At 34.3% G+C, this 21,497-nt stretch overlaps 1 protein-coding gene across 11 annotated transcripts in view; it reads right to left on the bottom strand.

Moving 5' to 3' along the window:
• The window catches only part of LOC126822726 (rho guanine nucleotide exchange factor 33), a 59,032-nt gene that overhangs the window by 18,592 nt on the left and 18,943 nt on the right, over positions 1 to 21,497 (bottom strand). For 10 of the 11 annotated variants that reach the window (XM_056101263.1, XM_056101262.1, XM_056101264.1 and 7 more), the window contains 4 exons: positions 14,820 to 14,869; positions 1,688 to 1,852; positions 998 to 1,176; positions 639 to 718 (listed from right to left, as the gene is read on the bottom strand). In XM_056101263.1, the coding sequence (XP_055957238.1) occupies positions 639 to 718; positions 998 to 1,176; positions 1,688 to 1,852; positions 14,820 to 14,869 (474 nt within the window). Of the gene's footprint in view, positions 1 to 638; positions 719 to 997; positions 1,177 to 1,687; positions 1,853 to 13,619; positions 13,836 to 14,819; positions 14,870 to 21,497 lie in introns of those variants that run through there. The other variant, XM_056101265.1, reaches the window with a different exon arrangement.

Below are 21,497 nucleotides of genomic sequence, written 5' to 3'. Positions count from 1 at the left end.
AACCAAACACAAGATTGAAGAGTTATTCCCCTTTATTCTCCAGAAGACTGAATGACCTATACATATTAGAATAACAATCAAGCTAATATGTCTCTATTTCCAAACATAAAATCGACAAGACTAATGGACTATAAAATAACAGACTATTCCAATAAAATAGGTAAAAAGATGAAGTTGTGTAGACTTGATCCCATCACTAATCTATATAATTCATCCGATCAATCAAAATCCATACTAGGGTATAATAAAGTTGGAACTTGGAAAAAAAAACAAAAACAAAACACACAGAGGGAAATGGGGTTTAGTGTCAATTACACCCAAGCTAGGCCATTTCGGGATTATTCTATGGTACAATTTTATGTCAATGATTCGCTTGCGTGTGCGGATGTTTAGCAGTGGTAGGCAGTCGGAGGACCTGGAGAAAACCCACATGACTGGACAGGTGATCCTGATCACGTATAAATAAGCTTGGTATAGAAACCACTCTACTTGACTCGTTTAAAGACTTATGATCTAAAGCGTGCATGTTAGGCCATGCGGCCATTCAACCACCCAAGGAATTAAAGATACCGAAATAATGTTATTAATTACTGTATATAGTCTAGCATAAAACCAATAAATGTAATACATTTACTTACAATGTGAAGAATGATTCATATCTTTATCTGGCCAAGGCGGTGGATTAGAGAATTCTAAATTACCATTTAACATTTGATTTCTGGAAAATAATTACATAAAAATACACGGTGACATGCACGTAAAATAATCCTTGATGGATGGAATTCAAAATAAGAGTATGTAGATGGTTCTGCTGCCTGGGCAAACAACTTTAATATCACTCAGATGGAGTAGAAAAGTTATTAATTCAAAATTCTGTCAAAATGAATTTTATTGGTTGGATCTGAATGGAATATCTAAAAATATCAAAATTGTTGTTCATGAAAACACTAAAAGTTTCTTAAGAATTTGAGTAGGAATGTATTATATTAAAACATACCTGACAGTATCTGGTAGCGAACCACATCGAACTAATTCATATAATAAATTATTATACTGTCGATGTAACGTGTCTAATCTATCTAATAAACCATCTCGTTCTGTTTCTAATGATTTAATCTTCTCTTCCATATCAACCTGTCGACTTGTTAAACTCTTTATCTGACCAACTACATCCGTCTGCCAAGGAAAAAAACAATCAAATTAACAAATGCGAACATTTCACTGAATCATAATCGTCTCTGATGTTTACATTTAACTCAAACATGAGAGAGACACAAGTTAGGTCATTTTGGGACTAATATATAGTTTAATTTTATTTCAATAATTTATTTGTATGTAGGGGTCTTCAGCCGTTGGAAGAATCCGAGAAAACTCACAAGTTCAAGTAGACGACCCTATTTTTTGTCATGTACAAGCTACGAATGGAAATCATGCTACATGACTCAAAACCTTCTCAGACATAAGCTAAGAATTTACTCAACTTTCAATCACTGTTTATGAGAAATATCTTAGATCAAGAAACACAAAACTTTGTACATAGTTTCTTATTGATGGTTCGAGTGGATGAAGACCATGCTTTTTCTAAATATGTCAAAGGCTTTATCCATGAGGGAAACTGTCCATGTTTTTACAAAAAAAAATAAAATAAAGCACAAAAACTTAGAAAATGATATAAAATAAAACTCACCTTTATAGAACTAACAGTAGTCTGTAATTTATTTATCTGTTCCTGTTGGCCATCTTGAGTCTCGGTAACTTGGCGCCAATTATTTTTATCTGTTGTCTGAGAATGTGATAACTCTGTCATTACTTCCACAAACCCCTGTTTTATCTCATATACCATTTCTTGTACCTACAAAATATTATAAATGAAATAAAATGGGGTTTGACGTCCTACTGTTCTGCTCCAACTGGGCTAATGATCAAGAGCATACACCATACAGTGTGCTATTATGAGTAAAATTTTGCCCAGACAGCGGTACTATATCCTACTCTTTTTTCGAATTCCAACTGTCCAGGGATAAATTGTGTGCATGCAGGACCTCAAAACGATTTGCTGACAAGCCGGAACCACGCTGGAAAATCTGGATGAACTTCCTTAGCCAACACTGGAATCAAACATGGGACCTCCAGGTTAGTGAGCCAACGTCTTACCCACTGCACCACCGTCGCTCCCTAAAAATAATAAGCTCTGTCTTATTCTACCAGCAGAAATCTCTGTTCTCAGAAGAAACACCTACTAAAATCTATAACTATTAACTTCCAAATTGGAACATTTACATTTTCCTACACTAGAGTTTTTCTATGGAATAGACTACCACAGTCAATAAAACAATCACCGTCTGTGGGCCATTTTAAATCTCAACTCAAAACATTCTTATTTCAAAACCCAGATCTGTAAATAATCAGTGAATATAAAAACCAACAGCACCTTAGAAACTGTTCTTCAGTATTAACGCGCTTTATAAATGACGATATTATTATTATTATTATATACCATCATAGAGTTATCTCATTTGGATGAAACACAAGAAAAATATTTCCACATTTTTACCTGTCTGTTAACACCTGTGTGTACATGAAAGGTACTGATGTTACGATTACTTCAAGGTGTTATGTATTAATTAAAGAATAATTCCTGGAATTCACTTCAATGGTATCAATAGACATATGTTCATCATTGGTTCACTTTGTGGTTATTTCGAGACTAATATAGATATTGTGAGGACTCAGCAATTTGAATTTTTGTTCTCAAAGTTGAGTTTTTTATTTGGGGAAAGAATAATTTAAGAACAAAACATCCTTCTCAAAAGTTTATAGTTCCATTTTTAAGTTTTGAAATTTAAACAGAAAAGTTGAGAGAGAGAAAAATGGGGTTTAACATCTACTCGACACAAACAAGATCATTTTGGGACTAACATATGGTTCAATTTTATTTCTACTGCAGATCTTTCTTTAGACCTAAATGTTATTTAAACTATTAATCAAACATTTATTAATATGACAAGACTATAATTAAGTCTCGATGTCATTGGATAGCTCCGATGTCAAGTAGATTAGAATGGTTTGCCCATTTAATGAAGAGAGACTAAACCTTAAACAACCAGTCGCGTGGTTACAATCAACGCACACATCTTGTCAAACCTTCAAAGGCTAATATCTCCACTCAGAATTAAGTAATTTGAACAAAATTTTCAATATATTCATTTTGCATTATCTATTTTATAACTATTATAGCAAGAACAGACAGTTCTTTATTTAAATCTTACATAATGTATCTTTAATTTTTCACGAATTTAATAACATTTTAGTGTGGATTAAGGTGATAATATTCAAAGAAAACATTGATGATACAGGTGGGGGATGGGGTGGGGGCAAAGGGTCTCCCCCCCCCCCCTCTAAATAACAGCATAAAAACTTCCCATAGTATTCTGTTTCTATAAAATGTTAGTACGTATCTGTTACTGGATGATCAGTGCCTTTAATTACAGGTATTTATTTTACAGGTAGTAGATATTTATATATATAAAGTGGTTATAAGTAGCATCTGGTTTATATAAAGAACGATCTTACTCCTGGTATTTATATAAACAGTGGAAATATTATATATATATATATATTATACCGTATACCCCTATATAAACAGTAAGATCATACTCATTGTATATAGTCCCAACAAGGTTATAAAATAAAGGGACAAGAATTAGAATCTTCTGATTTAAAACTAACCAACTCATGTATAAAATGATTTGGGTTATAATACACAAGAAACAGATCTATAATAAATAGTAAGTCCATTTATATCACGCTAATTCCACATATAGTCGTGCTCATAGCGCTACAAAAAAACACAATCACTCTTGCAAATATTTCTCAAATAAGTATGTTTCAAATCTAGATTTAAAGGAGTTTAATGATGGACTGACTGGATGTTTTATATGTTTTAAAACACAATGATTCTGGTTATAGAACAAACATTTAAAACTATACCGGTAGTTTATTACACTTCAATAACGTTTTAACAAGATTTCACCGGTCGTTATCAAGCATAGTTTATTACACTTTAACAACGTTTTTAACAAGATTTCACCAGTTGTTATCAACAGAACACAAATAGATATGACATTCTAAGAATAGTCCTATCCTATATGAGTCTTTTCTCAAACTATTTTGGTGTTCAATTAAAGGTATGTATCTTTTCTCTGTCATGAGTGCCTAAAGAAAATGTCATCAAGCTTGGTATTTTTAGAACTTTAAATCCCCAAAATAAAGATTGAAAAATTAAGTTCAAAATCATACACAATTAAACATGTGTTTTTATCAACAAACAAGTTCATCCATGATTTATTTCAATTCTAACTTCAGTTATGTCCATTTGAAGTTTACATTGGTGTCTGTGTTTAAGAAAAGATGGGCTATCTTTCTCATACAAGTCAGACCCTTTGTACATGAAGGCCTTCTTATACTGAGATGTGTATCTATACTAATATTTGTGACTGTCGTTTGATGTTTTTTCAGGGTTGGCTGCTGAAATCTGGTGTATAGGGGTAGCTTGGACCGGGGAGTAAAATATGGTTTAGGAATATACTTCTGATTCATGGCTATACCTGTGCTATGCTGGATCAACCGCTAGTAATTACATAATACGAAGGGACTAAAACATGTAAATGATTTGAATATTACATGAATACAACAAACTTCCATCTCATAGTATTTTGCACTTTATTGTCACCCCCAACGGGAAACCAGGCATCAAAATACCTACACACTTTCTCCAACAACAATAGGATCAGGCAGCGTTATATTTCATCCAGTCACTTTTTTTTTTTCAAAAGAAACACAAATTTATTTTTACACTACATGCGTGAATATCATCCTAATCATACATGTAATTCTGAAAATCATACTTTAATCATATACATTAGAATGGAATATATCATTGCTCAAACATTTCAGTACCTTAATTATGTATTAGTCATGATTAAAATCCTATTAACACATGTATTTATAATTATCAATGCTCAATTAATTATTGAGGACAATAATTTACTTGCTGTAATTCATTCGTAGATCGCCTTAAACCGAAGATCAAAATGCATCTTTGTTTAAAACATCACATTATTTAAATTTTGGTCTCTAGATCTAAAAGAACATTATATATTATGCAAATCCAAATGTTTTTCATAATCTATATTTATGTCGAGTCACTGTTGCCCAAAAAAGGGTCAAAATGAATGTCAAAACCCAGGAACATCAGCAATAAAAAATCACAATCCCTTCATTTTTTTACCCTGCACAAACAGAACTTTATAAACAGACATCATTTAACAGATGAACCCCACCGTTAATCACCGGAGTCAGGTGGTTTTTCTACTAAACATAGCCCAGAAGTTAATTGAGGTTAAACTATAAAATTAGGTTTCTATTTACAAATGAATTTCATCCTGACTTGTGTTCTAGGATCCAGCGCCAGATATATTTGTTTAAGAATAAATTATACCGTCTGTCATAGCATTTATTTCTAATGTAATGATAATTCAAGATGTCTGATTAACAGCGAATTACTTCAACTGCCACCACACGTAACTTGATGTTTAGTTTGTGAATATAAAATTTTAATAGCCAAGATATTTTTAGAATCCCTAGCTGATTTAGTAATTTTATAGAGAAGTGAAACAGGGTTTAACATCCTACTTTTCTCGATCATTCACTTGACTATAAGCAAGAGATCACCTGGATCAAATTATCATTTTAAAATCCAACCATAAACTCTGAAAGCGAATCCATAAATAGTTCTATACTAAACGCTTTTCCTGGCCACCACTGGTAATTAAACAAGGTTAAAAAATTTTGAGGAACTTTCACAGCAAACATAATGCAGGATCATTTCGTGAAGCAGTGTTCTACTCACCGAGCCACCGTGTCGCCCCATACTATCCAAAAAAACAGGCAAATCCATAAAATCCGTGAAGGAATCAAACCAGAATGATTCTAGAATAATCTCATAGATATTTCACTTCGAGCTTGAAATCATCACATACACACACTATGATTTCTCAAGGTGAAATGAAGATTCTGACCCGAACACCCCTGGGGAGGCATAAACCTATTTCATTACATCAATAATTAAAGTAATTATTTATTAATTGAAAACATTTAGCACCGTATCTAATTCTACGATGGTGGTTTTGGAGTTCTATCAATGGTATTTCAGGAATTCGCACCACATGTTCTAGTACAGCAATACCCGGGTAATCAAAGTTCATTTAGTATAATTAACTAAAAACACTGTTTAATGGTTAGTTGCTGTAGACAGGATGTAATGTTAAATAAAAAAAACCACCAACGTATATCAGTAGATAATATTTCATATTTAAAATTATGCAAGAAATAAATAGGTATAACATGCCTTAATGGACGTTTTGATGCAATAAACATCTTATCTTATCAGCAAGCGTAAACTGTGTTCATGCAGTACTTGCTTTACAGGCAACATCAGAGTTGTATGGATGTTTAACAACTTCACTGCAAATTACAGGTTCACAACTCAAATAGTGTGAATGTAGTTTGAGTTGTAAAAAGCATAGTGTGCTTGTTTTTTGTCTGGGCCACCCGATATCTAGAGAAAGTATATGACCAACTAGTGTCTCAATGATAAACTATATTTATTGTCTAACCTTATACTAAGTAATTGCAGATTCTTATACAGCTCCCACTTGTTAACTGGTAACCAGGAGGTCACAGGTTTCATCCCTGTGTTGGCCAAGAAAGTTCCGTGGTCCCTGTAACCTTGTCAGGGTGAAGCTTCTGACAACAGTTCAACATTGTCTAGGCAATTGGAAGCGAAGCAGTCCAGGCAAAATTTCCCTCATAACACACGATTTCAATTCATTTAGTGACCAACCAACCTAAGTAGTTATCCAAACTGCCAGTTTCTCTTTAAACAGGTATCCCAGGTATCAAACTGCCAGTGTCTATTTAAACAGGTATCATAGGTCTAATGTTGTGTTAAAAACTATATGAGTGGAATTTGACTTACATTGTGTTCTACACCTGTTTCTAACATTAACAACCACATAGATTCTAATTCATCAAACATATCATCACAGAACCATTCCTGGCACAGTAACACTCAAAATATCACCACCAGTACAGAACCATTCCTGGTACAGTATAACTCTTAACATATCTTCACCACAGATCCATGCCTGTTACAGTAATTCCATTATTCTCTATCCAAACTACATATTGTATCTTCACAGAACTCTAAACATATCATCCTCTCACAGAACCATTCCTGGCACAGTAGCTACACATTCTATCATGGACCATCATTCTCTATTCTATCTACATATTCTATCAGACGATGCGTATGAATTTTGACATTTCTAACTTAATGACGCTACATTATTTAATCAACATATCTAGTACACAAATCAACTCAAATATACGGTATCCATTATTCGTCATTCTTCTAGCTACTAGCTCTATAATCTATATTATCTTTACAGAATCATTCCTCACATTCTACATTCCTATATATATATCAGGTGGGCCCAAAAAAACCAAGTACACTATTCAAAGTCGAAAATTTAAAAAAAAACAACATTGTACCTATATCATTAACATTTCACATGTCCTACAATATGGACAACTTGACTCCAAGTTCCAGGACCATCGCTCAAATAGTGTTAACATGGTAGGAGTTTCAAGAAATAACGACAAATGTTTTGTCGGGCCGAGAAGTCACAGCACTCCCCTCTATCATGTATGAATTTTAACATTTGTAACATAATGGCACTACATTATAAAATCAACATATCTAATACAAATCAAATACGATTCATTTTTCTAACCTTGACATTTCAAGGCTATATTAGAAATCTACATTTCTGCACATAGTATGTAATAATGTAACATATTAACACAAATATGTGGGGTTTTATAACATAAAACAATCAACCAAATTATAACCTGTTTTTTTTAGCATTAATGAATTTAAGTAAAAAAAACATTCTTAACAAGTAAAAATTCAGCTAAAAACCTACCCTTTTCCGGGTGCTGATGGCTTCAACCATTAGAAATTAATAATCTTAGTTCCCAATTCAAAACATCCAAGTAATATATAATATATGTCTAAGTAATATTCAATATGTCCAAGTAATACTTAAAATAACTAAGATCCAAAATGTCCAAGTGAGATCCAAAACATCCAAGTAAGATCCAAATTATTAAAGCAAGATCAAAAACCTCCAATTAGCAAGAATTTTCTAATTCCATGTTAATCCAATATTATCCATATAGATAATATCAGATCAGTAAATAAAATAGTCCTGTCAAAAATACTTGACGCTTAAATTTTCTTATTCCAAATTCATTAAATACTATCTATAGAATATTTCATATCGTCTTGCAGGAAACACTTGATGTTCCAAGATATGGTCTTGCAAAAAAAAACTTGATGCTCCAAGATATCGTCTTGCAGGAAACACTTCATGCTCCAAGACTTTTCAGTTTAAGTAGAATCATTAATATAGAAGCCAATAACCTGTTTTTTTTTACGGTAAACTTGTTGGCAAAGTTTCCAATTTTTATCAGTCAATCTTTCTAGTTTAAACATCTATCTATCTTTAATATACCTAACACCTCTATATTTAATACCTATATTTATCTTTAAACAACCTACCACCTTGATGGAGAAAATTAACATTTAATGTTTCAAATCAGAAAGAGATAAATGAGGTTTTTACAGATTTGAAAATTCAAAATACAGGGATAAAATGTCTAATTCAGGCAGGGGTGGGCATCTAATAACGCCATCCAAAGAAATAGGTGCTCTTAATTGCCAGTTTCAGAGTAGTACGACACAACCCCAGGTTTAGTGATCCAGAGGATGGGAATCCCAGGATCTATTCAGTGGTGGATCAAGGTAGAAGCACTAGCCCGGCCCCCCTTAAATAACAGTCAAAAGATTCTCTTATAAATCTGTGTACCTGAAAGGTGTAAATTCGAGTTGATGGGTTCTGATATGCACTACAAATCACCAGTGACAATTCAATTGTTCAATCTTTTCCCAGAGGAGGACTTGTCCTGCGCCCTTAATGGCCTCACCTCCCTAACCTAGCACTGTATCCAGGGGCATGTGCAGAAAAATGAGCTGTGGGGGTCCCTGTTCCAGCATGACTGACCGCAGACCCTCGAGGGGGTGAACATGTATAGGGTTCTCCCCCAAAGAAATTTTGAAAGTTTGATTTCGTTGCATCTGAGGCCATTTCTGACAGAAATTTACTCTTTTAAATGTATAGGCTCTCTACTGTATAGACCACCGACCCCCTGCTCTTTCCCGGCCCTCCAGGTACACACGTACCTGGCATCCATCAGATATCTCTACTTAAAGAACTAATTAACATCACGGTATCTTTCAACCAACAGACCGACCACCTGGTAGTGATCACTGTTTTACTAGTGGACAGAAATACTGACCAATGGTCAACCTCTAGTTCAATTAACTCGTGATTTCCTACATGTCTGTTTATTTATTTTGTTAAAAGCCAATAAATCTTTACAATAACTCAGACATGAAAAATATGTTTATAATTCACAACAGACGGGTCAAACATTTCTGATTCAGGTAGCCAAGAACAGCCTGACTTCATTAGCCAAGACGGTGTAAAAAACTAGAACATTCAACTCCTGCTCATTTCAACTGAGAGAGAGAGAGAGAAATGGGGTTTAACATCCACTCAACACAAACTAGGTCATTTCGTGACTAACATATAGTTCAATTTTATTTCAATAATTCACTTGCACGTAGGGGTCTTTAGCAGTGGGGGAAAAACGGAGAAACCCACGAGGTTAGACAGACGAACCAACTCCTTGTCATGTAAAACCGGGGAATCGAAACCACGCCAGTTGACTCAATGACAGACCTTATGATACAGCGCGCATGTGCTAACCATTCGGCCATCCCCCCTCCTCCATTTCAGCAGAGAATAGAACCAAAGCCAGATATGATACAAAATTAAAGGGGCAAAGACAAAAGCTAAAAAACTTTAAGTCACTGGTAGGTGAATAACAATTCTATCTTCGTGGTTCATAAATCATTTGATATCAAATTTAACATTTTACCATTGATAACGACTTGTGAAACCTTGTTGAAACGTCGCAGTGAAATAAACCATAGTAATTGTTATCCATAAAAGTGTGTTTTTGAAAACATATTAAACATATGGTACTTAGTTCTACAGTAAAATGGAGCCACAGTGGCTAAGTGTGTAAGATGCTTGCTCGGTAACCTGGAGGTCCCATGTTCACACTGTAATCCGGGTATCATTTAATCTTGTGTATGTAGCGAAATGAAATGAAATAGGGTTTAACGTCCTACTGTTCTGCTCCTAAACTGGGCTAATGAAGACGGGCATACGCCATACAATGTGCTATGAGGGAAATTTTGCCCGGACAGCGGCACTACGGCCTACTCTTATATTGAATTCTAACTGCCAAAGGATGTTTTACGTGCATGCCAATGTGAACACGAGACCTCGGTTTTTCGTCCCATCCGAACGACTAGACAGCTGTCTTTGTCAGGCCCTTCGTCCTGCATCACTGACAAGGGGAAACCATGTGGGAAAATCTAGATGAACTTTCTCGGCCAATGCAGGGTTCGAACACCGACCTCCAGGCTAGCGAGCACTATTTCTTTCACATTTGTTTAATATTAAATCTTTGTTTAATTTGTACCTGTGTCCAGTTAAAGCTCTGTTTAATTTTAATAATGAGTGTCCAATTCACGAGAGTTTAATTTCTCAATCACCGTTAAAAAATAAACAACCCATAATGATTAATTTTTAAACAGTGGTCAGGAAATTAAATACTTGTAAATTGGACACTCATTGTCAAAATTAATCAGTCAGATTTAATCTGGATACCAGTACAAATTAGATGATTTGGGGTGATTTGATATTAAACGAATGTGAAAGAAATTGTGCTAAATACACAAGATTAAATGATACCTGGGTTACAGTGTTGATTTCTGCATCTTTGGGATTTTCTGGGGTGGTCCCACCGTGTCAGTGGTGCAGGATATAGGCCCTGGCAAGGGACAATGTATAGTTGTTCCAATGGGATGATAAACCCAAGGTCCTGTGTACACACTGTCTTGCATGTAAAAGATCCCTTGACAGTTGGAATTCGATGTAAGAGTAGGCTGTAGCATCGCTGTTCGGGCAAAATTTTCCTCATAGCACACTGTATTCATTAGCCCAGTCGGAGTAAAACAATTGAACGTAAAACCCCATTTAATTTCATTTCCACAGTAAAATATTCCAAGCTGGGTTTAACTAGTGTTTTGCAGGACATTCTAACCATTTCTGGAACACCCGATACCATTTCTCAAAACATCAGCTGAGTAGTGATATACATCATGCTGTTGGCAGCATCTGTAGCATTTTTATGTACAATATGTATTTAGGCCTACCTCAATAACTCCTGGCAGCATCGATGGTAATCTATATCTAGACTTTAAACATATTATCCAATTCACAAAAATATCTCAAATCAACAACTCAACAATTATCTTTTTTTGACAAAGAGTTATTCTAGATTCCAAATTCTGCCATACAAATTTTGTAATTTAATCTATATTCAGGAACACCAGAAACTTTCTGGATTTCTAAATTCGTATACACAAGCTTTTTATTATAATATATCAACATTCGTATATCTGATCTATATTTTTAAGATGGTGGCACTCCAATATCAAAAATCTCTCTTTCTATTTTAATCAATGTCTGTTGTTACGGAACATCTCACATTCTGGTTCACAAAACCTTTTCCCAGATTTATGAATTTTTACACACACAAGTTTTGTTTAATGTCTGACCAGTACTACTTGATGTAGACGTTACAGTTGTTATCTATATTTTAAAGATTTATAAATCTTAACACACACAAGTTTTGTTTAATGTCTGACCAGTACTACTTGATGTAGACGTTACAGTTGTTATCTATATTTTAAAGATTTATAAATCTTAACACACACAAGTTTTGTTTAATGTCTGACCAGTACTACTTGATGTAGACGTTACAGATGTTATCTATATTTTAAAGATTTATAAATCTTAACACACACAAGTTTTGTTTAATGTCTGACCAGTACTACTTGATGTAGACGTTACAGTGGTTATCTATATTTTAAAGATTTATAAATCTTAACACACACAAGTTTTGTTTAATGTCTGACCAGTACTACTTGATGTAGACGTTATAGTTGTTATCTATATTTTAAAGATGGTGGAACACTAATATCTCAAGTCTTTCTAACTTAATCTATATCTGTTGTTTCAGAACACCTTGATACCTTCTGTTATACAGAATACTTTTTTCACATACAATTTTTTTATTGTGATATATCTATCGACAGTTTGACCAGTACTACTTGATCCAGACGTTATTCCTTATCTCTATTAGCGGAAGTCAAGATGGCTTCAGGTAACTGAGATATAAGCCACATGTTTCTATTCTAAATATATCTGAAGGTAAGAAACTATTTCCATGGTGGCTAAAAAATTAATCTTTTATACTAAATAAATTACTGGCAGCTTCAGAATTTCATTTTATTGACGCAAATTACAAAAGTTAAACATACATTATTCAAGAGCTAAATCTGTCTATTACAGGTCTTTCTTCATGCCTGAAAGGTTATCTAAATTATTAATTAGACATTAATTAACTTATCCAGACCATAATCAACTCTCGATGGCATCGCTAGCCTGCGATATTTACTGGATTAGGATCCAATCTGCTGCTCTATGCTCATTCATGATAAAATCATGAAATGGATAATCGAGACTATGTATTATATCTTACCATCATGGCTAGGCCCAAAATTCAATTGCTAAATTCTCTGTTCAGGCTGGATCAATTTGACTGAAATTTTCAGCAAATTTCCTTTACATTATCTAGTTTTTAACTATTATAGTGAGAACTGCCAGCTCTTTTTCTAATCATATTGTATCTTTAAGAAAGAGGTCAACAATCTCCTCCAATTCTGAAATATTTTCCATCATCTCTAAATTGTATTAATATCCCTGATTGAACAAAACTTATTGACCAAACCAATTTGAACTTTTGATTTTCGGAAACTGGTATTCAAACTTTCTAATTCTTTCTTGGGGGATATAAAAATAACTTAAGAACAAAAAATACTCGCTTCTTCTTCTTTTGGAACGGTCTCTATACGAAATGAAATGGGGTTTAACATCCTACTGTTTTGCTCTCCGACTGGGCTAATGTAAACGGGCATACGCCCTATAGTGTGCTATAATGGAAATATCGAATTCCAGTTGCCAAGGGATCTTTTACGTGCATGCCAATGTATACACGGATTCTCAGTTTTCTGTCCCATCCGAATGACTAGACAACTGTCCTTGTCAGGCCCTCCCGTCCTGAACTTTCTAGGCCCAATGCAGGGATCAAAAATGCGACCTCCAGGCTAGCGAGCCAGTGCCCTACTTGCTAAACACCATGGCTCTGGTCTCTAATCGAGCAATCAAAATACCTCTGTCCGTTCCTATTAACAAGTAATATGAATTTTAATAAAAATAACGCTCTATCCCCACCTCTGTTCTTCTCCTTTTGAAAGTCCTTACATGTACCTTCTATTTATCACCGTAGTTCTTCTTTAAGTTGGTCAAAAGGAATCCTTTCTCGCCAGTCAAACGACTTCATATGTGAGAGACCGCTCAGAAAATAATTATTAAAGAACTAAAAATGACTTTGGTTTGGCTTAATATCTGGTAAACACAAAGCAACTTGGCACCGATGCTATAAAATACTGGGTGTGTTTTATCACAGCAGGTTAAAAAGTTGTAAAGATGTTCTACATGACGTCAATTTAACATGATACACTCTAGCTAAATCTATTGTCGTTTATTGTTACAGAGTTTCACCACAAACCATTTCCTCTAAACACATGATATCATTATCAGAACATATATCTACATCCTCTAAAAAATTTTGAAAACTGGTGAACAGATATTAACATTTATCATCCTATCCAAAGGTCATGTTTCGATTACTATGAAATGAAATGAAGTAGGGTTCAATGTCTTGTAAACTCAATACTTCAGCCATTTGGAGTCAAATTCATGGTAGCTTTTATTTCTATGATTTATTAGCAATGTGAGGACATTATCATCAGAACATATGTCCATTTCCTGACATTACTTTCAGAACCTATGTCCATTTCCTTTAAAAACATGATATTATTATCAGAACAGATGTCAATTATCGTCTAAAAACATTGTATTATTATAAGAAAACTTTTGATTGGATGTCGATGGTCTCTTATTATAGTTTTCATTTAATTTGTTGATTTGTCATAATTTCAAAGATAGCTTGCCAGGCAAAGAACTATAAACACCCTCCCCCTCCCACCTCCAAAACTATGACACAACCAATGCCAATAACCCATAAATAACTATCAGGAAATGTTGGAATTGTAATTTAAAGCAAAAACTGGAATAAAAACCATTGAGTCTAAAGTAGATCAGTTGATTTACGATGTTTAAAAGTTCACAAGTTTCTAAAAACTAAAAAAGGGCAGAAGTTATTATCTGACATTGCTGATATTCAATAGGATTCTGTCTCACGATTGTGAATAACATGGTAAATATGTTGGGTAATGAATGTAGAATTTCTGTTTTTCGTCACATTCAAACGAAACGCTGGTCCTTGCCAGGCTGTCAGTACCATTGACAAGGGGAGACCACTCTGATAAATCCTGAGGGATAAGAAGAATGTAATAAATGTGAACTTACCAAAGCAAGTTGTTCAGCCAATCCATTTTCTGTAATGGCTTCCATATTGTCTGTAAAAATAAAATTAAGGTTTAAATATACATCAACTTATATATCAGATTTCTAAAATAACATTAACCCTTTCAATGCTAGACGTAAATCCACTGCCTGTGCTAGACCCTTTTTTTGAGGAAAAAAGGGAGGTTGGGACTGAATGCCAAGCAGTACTTATGGAAGCTTTTATGAAAAATCTTTTTGTCTGTTGGGATGGGCATGAGGTTGGGCTAAGAGGAAAAAATAGAATTTTGGAAATTTGCATAATAATGTAGTCACGTGACGTCATGGCGGCCATTTTGGATTTCTCATTTCTCACTAAAGCTAACACGAAAACGAATTTTTCTCCATGAAATACTTAAAAGATATTGTTTTTTTCACTGGATTTTGATAAAGATATATAAAATGAACAAAAATATCAATAGCAACCATGAGCAATGCCGTCGCGAACACGCGCATCACGTCTCCCGCTGCCATGACCACGTGCGGATTGCAATACTTTGTTTTTACTTTCACTTTCATCCCCAAGTCCCATATCATTATCAATATAGTCAGTCAATAGATCTACACGTTCGGGAATCAGGAATTACCTACGTCTTTTACGATCCAGCAGGCCAGCATTATTATCAACATCAGAATTATTGTCAGAATCTACTGCAGACACAGGGCTATCGTGTTCACATTGGGCTTGTTCATCATGCACGGGAGACATAGCTAGCCATGGGCGGAACGTCGCGCAACAAATCACACACTTCATAATACCAATCACTGTCCTGACTACTATCATTATCAAGTAACTGGAAACGAATTATGTGTATCACCCGCCTCGAAATTGTCCACGTGTTGGTCAGCAAGACGTCATTCACGACTTCGTCGAGAGTGCATCGTCTACGTTGTCACTATGCACGCCGCCATTTTACGGTTTGCCGCTTTGAAACACGTGAAATATGTTCTAGTGTATAGAAAATACAATAGATGGCACTTGCAGTTACGGTACTAATTTTAGCGAGGGCTTTACTGAGTACACGGTAATACCGGGTACGGGCATTTTACCGACATTTTATAATACCCGGTACTACCGGGTATACGCAGTGAAAGGGTTAACAACTAACAAGTTTTGACATATATGGGTTTACAATGAAAATCAAATTAATCACATGTTATTCTTATAAAAAATGTAAATGTTTTACAGAAGGAAACAGGGCTTTATATTCCTCATCTAAAAAATCTATTAAAATATACAACGCCATGCCATCGGTGTGAAAAAATGCCATTTATTCATTTATTATACAAAAGGCGTTAAAATTATAGATAAAAACATATACATAAATTTTCAATGAAATAAAATAATTGGTGGTCTACAAAGGGTCCACTAAAGAAGTTAAATGTTCTTAGTTTGCGCCCTTTTTTTTAGTTCAGGGATCCTTTATTAGTCTTGAATTTACATCATTTTTGATGAAATGGCACGATTTTCACAAAATGAACACTAGGATATTCTCTAGAAGGCATCTTTAACAGTCAATTTATTAAAAACGTTTCTTGCAATCCACAACTTTTCTCAAATACGTTTGAAAACTAATTCGTAATTTAGTAGCAGGCTATCAAAATAATGTTTGTTTACAGTATAGTTCGTTTGTAGGTTCCTGGAGTTTTACGTCCACATCCACCAAGGGTGATAGGTCAGACAAATTCAGTAACGTCACAGAATAGATAGATAAAAAACTAAGGGTATTATTCAAAAATATATCGAAGCTTAAACTATCAGATTCCACAAGTCATGTTAAACGGTGTCGAGATATTCTTATCTGGAGAGCATGGAATAACCAGACACTACAGATTGCCATTCGATTGAGATTTCTGGCGTATTTCGCCGAAAATAACTGATTAGAAATTAGAGTAAAAACGGAAACGATTTTTTAAATCAGTTCATATACATTCATATTTCATTATTATAGGAGTTGTGACCCATTTGTGTCAATTTCTAGATCCCAAATATTAGCAATTTATCTCCTTTAGACTATCAGATTTTTATATCAATAATTGGTAGGATCAAAGGTGGACAAACTATTCTGACTTGCTTGGGTTCATTTCCCCTTTTAATCTTTAGAATTCTTGGCATTCACGGTTCATACAATCCCTAATTAAAAGGCAGTCAGGTCAACCATGAGTGAGAAAGTTAATCAAAATTAATTCACATTGTTACAAATTTTATCCAGAATGGTTTGGTTTAATCTCTAGAACTTTTAATTGGGATAAATCCAGGTATTTTCTCACCTGTATTGGCAATAATTCCCTTCTCATGACCCAATATCTAATATTCCACAGAAAGAAATCCAGGTAATAGAACTAAACCATTATTAAAATCTATCAGACTGACCTGGTGTGGACGAGGTCAACTAAATAATTTCAGTTTGTTGTTGTGGAGATTAATGTCAGCATTCAGCAAGGTGATATCATAGTTATAACTAATTAACGTGACAGAACAAGTCTAATCCATCGAAAACACAAAGCAAGTGCAAACCACTAAAGGCCACACCAAGTCAATTGTTTGTTCTTCAAGAGCACCTCTATTAAGTTTAATCCATCAGAACATTGAACAAGTCCTCTAAGGCAACACCAATTTGATTTTAGTTTCTTCGGAAAAACCTGTAAAACTTTTCCTTCTTATTCCTCATGAAAAAATAAAAACCAAAAATACTTGGATGAACTGTTCAATAGCTTTTAGTTCAATATTTGTCAATTTTAAATAAACCATCTTTCATGTGATTCAAAGTGACTTATTTATTCATCACAACTCTGAAGACCATAAAATAACATTGTTTGGCCTAATCTGTCTAAAACACAAGTTGTCTTTTTCAATCTATCAGCTGTGACAAATTCCTCAATGATCCTAGAATCAGCCCCAGTTGATTGTAATTGTCACCTGGACTATAGTAAGTGGATTATGCTAATTTAACTAAAACCAAGTGGTGTAATAAATTCCTAACTGATCAGCTGAAAACAGGCTGTTGTATTTAATTTGTTGTTTATTTCACTGCAACACAGGCTGAAGTTTTTATATTCTCTCTGGTGTAACACATTCCTAAAACAATCTGTTGTTGTCACAAGTTAAGTCTGTTAATCCAGTGATTACCTGAGATTAGTGATGAGAATTAAGACCAAGCTACTATATATCACCCCACCTAGTTGAAGATGTCACTATTTATTGGAAGTAGTGTTAACATGGTTAAACACTGTTCACCTTATTTATTATAAAATGAAGACTTGACCCCTTTGATAAGATTTTTAAATTACAACTTAGTCCAGGGTTTCTCGAAAGATTTGGTCCTGCTAACCCTGGCAATTTTTTTTAAAGTAATTTTTTCCCCATTTTAGATTTACACTTCTAGTATAACAATGCAACTGACAAAGCGGACATATATCATCACTTATATCAAGTGAAGAAGTGATATCGGATGTTCTAGGAAGAATAAGCATATCCTGCCAATATCATGACATCTTTCACTAGTGGTATCAGATGTTCTAAAAGAGTAAGCATACCCTGCCTCATGTACAACACCTGACCCTATTTATAGCTAAAATAACTGAGAAAACAGAATATATACCTGTAATTAATAGTATAGGTGATCTAACTTATATCTATTTAATTAGAGAAATGGTATAAGGTGATCTAGAAAGAATAAGCATACCCTACCAAGTGCCTGACATCTACCACTACTTATATCACTATTCATTAAAATGGTATCAGTTGTTCTAGAAACAGCAAGTATACCCTGCATCATACATGACACCTGCCTCTATTTATAGGTAAAACAGACTATCTGTAATCAACAGTACAGGTGATATAACAAGGTGACTAGCTTTAGGTTGTTTCTGTTTATAAACTGATAAACCCCAGGTAAATCAGTAAATCAGTTAATATTAGATGAGAACGTGATTGAACAGGTTATATATAAATACTCTATGTGACCTAGGGTGTTAAAAACACACTCAATAACAAATTGGATCCATAAGGTGATTTTTTTTAAAAAAAAATTTATACAATAAATAATTTTGTTGAAGTGGTGTTTATCGCGTCACATTAACATTTCGAAATTAGCATATAGTAAGACAGTGCATAATGACTCAGTAATAATAAACAGATATTTATCTTATATATATATATATAGAGAGAGAGAGAGAGAGAGAGAGAGTGAGAGAGAGAGAGAGAGAGTGAGTGAAAACCAGAGGACTCCTAGAAAACTCAGGCGCCCTTATATAATCTATTCTATTCTTTGAATGCCATTTAGTAATTGGAACATAATCAAAAACAGACTTTTATGGAATAACAATTACTATGGTTTATTTCACAAGTCGTTATCAAGCTTATACACAAATATAATCCTTGCCTAAAAATAACGAATATGAATATTTTTTGTTCTATGTAGAAATAGAGGTTAATACAGTATTATATTAATCTAGGTATAATCTGTCAAGTCAAGTATCTTATATAATCATAGTAGAAATATAGATCTAGTATTTTATAGTAGGTTTATCCTGATATCTGTCAGATCTAGTATTCTACAGTAGGTTTATCCTGATATCTGTCAGATCTAGAATCAGTCCTCTAACTACACCACATCATTTCTCTAGATCATTCTATAACATAATATAAAATACAGATGTGACGTCATCCTTTGATGTTGGCTTACTGTTATTTCAAATAATGGTGCAGGCAATGTGCCAAGCGTACATTATTTATACTAGATGAAATATTGGACTAGCGTGACGAATTTCATTGAAAAGCACCTGCGGGATAGTGTCTCTATTTTATAATATATAGATATAGCACTCACGCTATCGCATAATATCAATATATTACTTAATGTCTCGCTCTCTACCATTAAACAACACATAATATATTCAAAATAGAATGAGGTTTAAAATCTTGTAATTACTGTCAGCTAGCAATGATGATTAATGTTAAATGGTCTGAAGTACCTGATAATGATGCTGCTGCTGCTGCTGATGATATTTTACAACATAGTGTGTGTGAGTAACAAATAGACAACAATGATCATGACGATGATGAATTGATGATATTGATGATGATATTTATCTATTTATGTAAAATTACACTGGGATGAATTTATATAAGTTTCAGTTTGTTTTTAATTCCATTAGATCAGTTTGTTTAAACCACATTCTCGTGGGTTTTCTCCAGGTCCTCCAGTTTCCTCCCATTCCTTAAAATTCCTACACGCCAGCAAATTATTGAAATAAAATATTGAACCATACGTTACTCCCGCAATGACCCTCTCTCCCTCTCCAGTTCATCCAGTTTCTTCCCATTCCTTAAGATTCCTACATGCAAGCGAATTATTGAAATAAAATGAAATGAAATGGGGTTTAACGTCCTACTGTTCTGCTCCTAACCTGGGCTAATGAAGACGGGCATACGCCATACAGTGTGCTATGAGGGAAATTTTGCCCGGACAGCGGCACTACAGCCTACTCTTATATCGAATTCCAACTGCCAAGGGATCTTTTACGTGCACGCCAATGTGTACACGAATTATTGAAATAAAATTGAACAATACATCAGTCCTGTAATGACCCTCTCTATCAGGACCAGTATCATCAAACTGTGAATTATTATGATATGTCTTGTTTATTAAATATAACAATAATAGAATTCCTAACTGTTTAATACAACTTGTATATAAACTGCTGACTTGTACAATATGTCAGACTAACATTTTAATAAACCTGACCCCTGACCTGTACATATGTATATAAATACCTGTATAAATATGTCAGTTATTGAGTTAAAAAAATCAATAAATTCTTTACTTATTCTACATTCTTACACTGGGTGGTTAACTTAATCAATCATCCATATAGATCACAAGAAATTTTATGCAACCAGTATATAAACACTGTTGACTTAGCAATTATTCCCCAAGTGCTACTCATCTTCAAAAGACTCAACCAATTCATGTACGTGCAATTCGAAACATGGCATAATTGGTTCCTCGGACAAATGTGCAATGAGTGACGCATATCGATTTTTGATATGATATACCACCATTTCAAGATGACAGTGATAACGTCATGCTCCGCTTCTGGTCAATAGTATGATCATATAACTATTCAGGGGGAGGGCCGGGTGAGCTTCCGGTCATAAGATCTGTCATTTAATAAAGTGGCATGATTTCAATTTTCCCAATTTGTATGTGACAAGAAGGTCTGTCCAACTTTGTGGGTTTTCACCGGCATATAAGGTTTCTTGCCACTGCTAAAGACCGCTACACACAAGCAAGTGAATTATTGAAATAAACTTTAACAATAAGTTAGTCCAGAAATAAATGAAATGAATTGAAATGGGGTTTAACGTCCTACTATTCTGCTCCTATACTGGGCTAATGAAGACGGGCATACGCCATACAGTGTGCTATGAGGGAAATTTTGCCATACAGTGTGCTATGAGGGAAATTTTGCCCGGACAGCGGCACTATCGCCTACTCTTATATCAAATTCCAACTGCCAAGGGATCTTTTACGTGCATTCCAATAGATACACGGGACCTCGGTTTTTCGTATCATCCGAAGGACTAGACAACTGTCCTTGTCAGGCCCTCCGTTCTGCACCACTGACAAGGGGAAA

The sequence above is a fragment of the Patella vulgata genome, chromosome 5, assembly GCF_932274485.2.
Source record: "Patella vulgata chromosome 5, xgPatVulg1.2, whole genome shotgun sequence".
Classification (NCBI taxonomy): domain Eukaryota; kingdom Metazoa; phylum Mollusca; class Gastropoda; family Patellidae; genus Patella; species Patella vulgata.
This window is presented reverse-complemented; position numbering and strand designations above follow the sequence as displayed.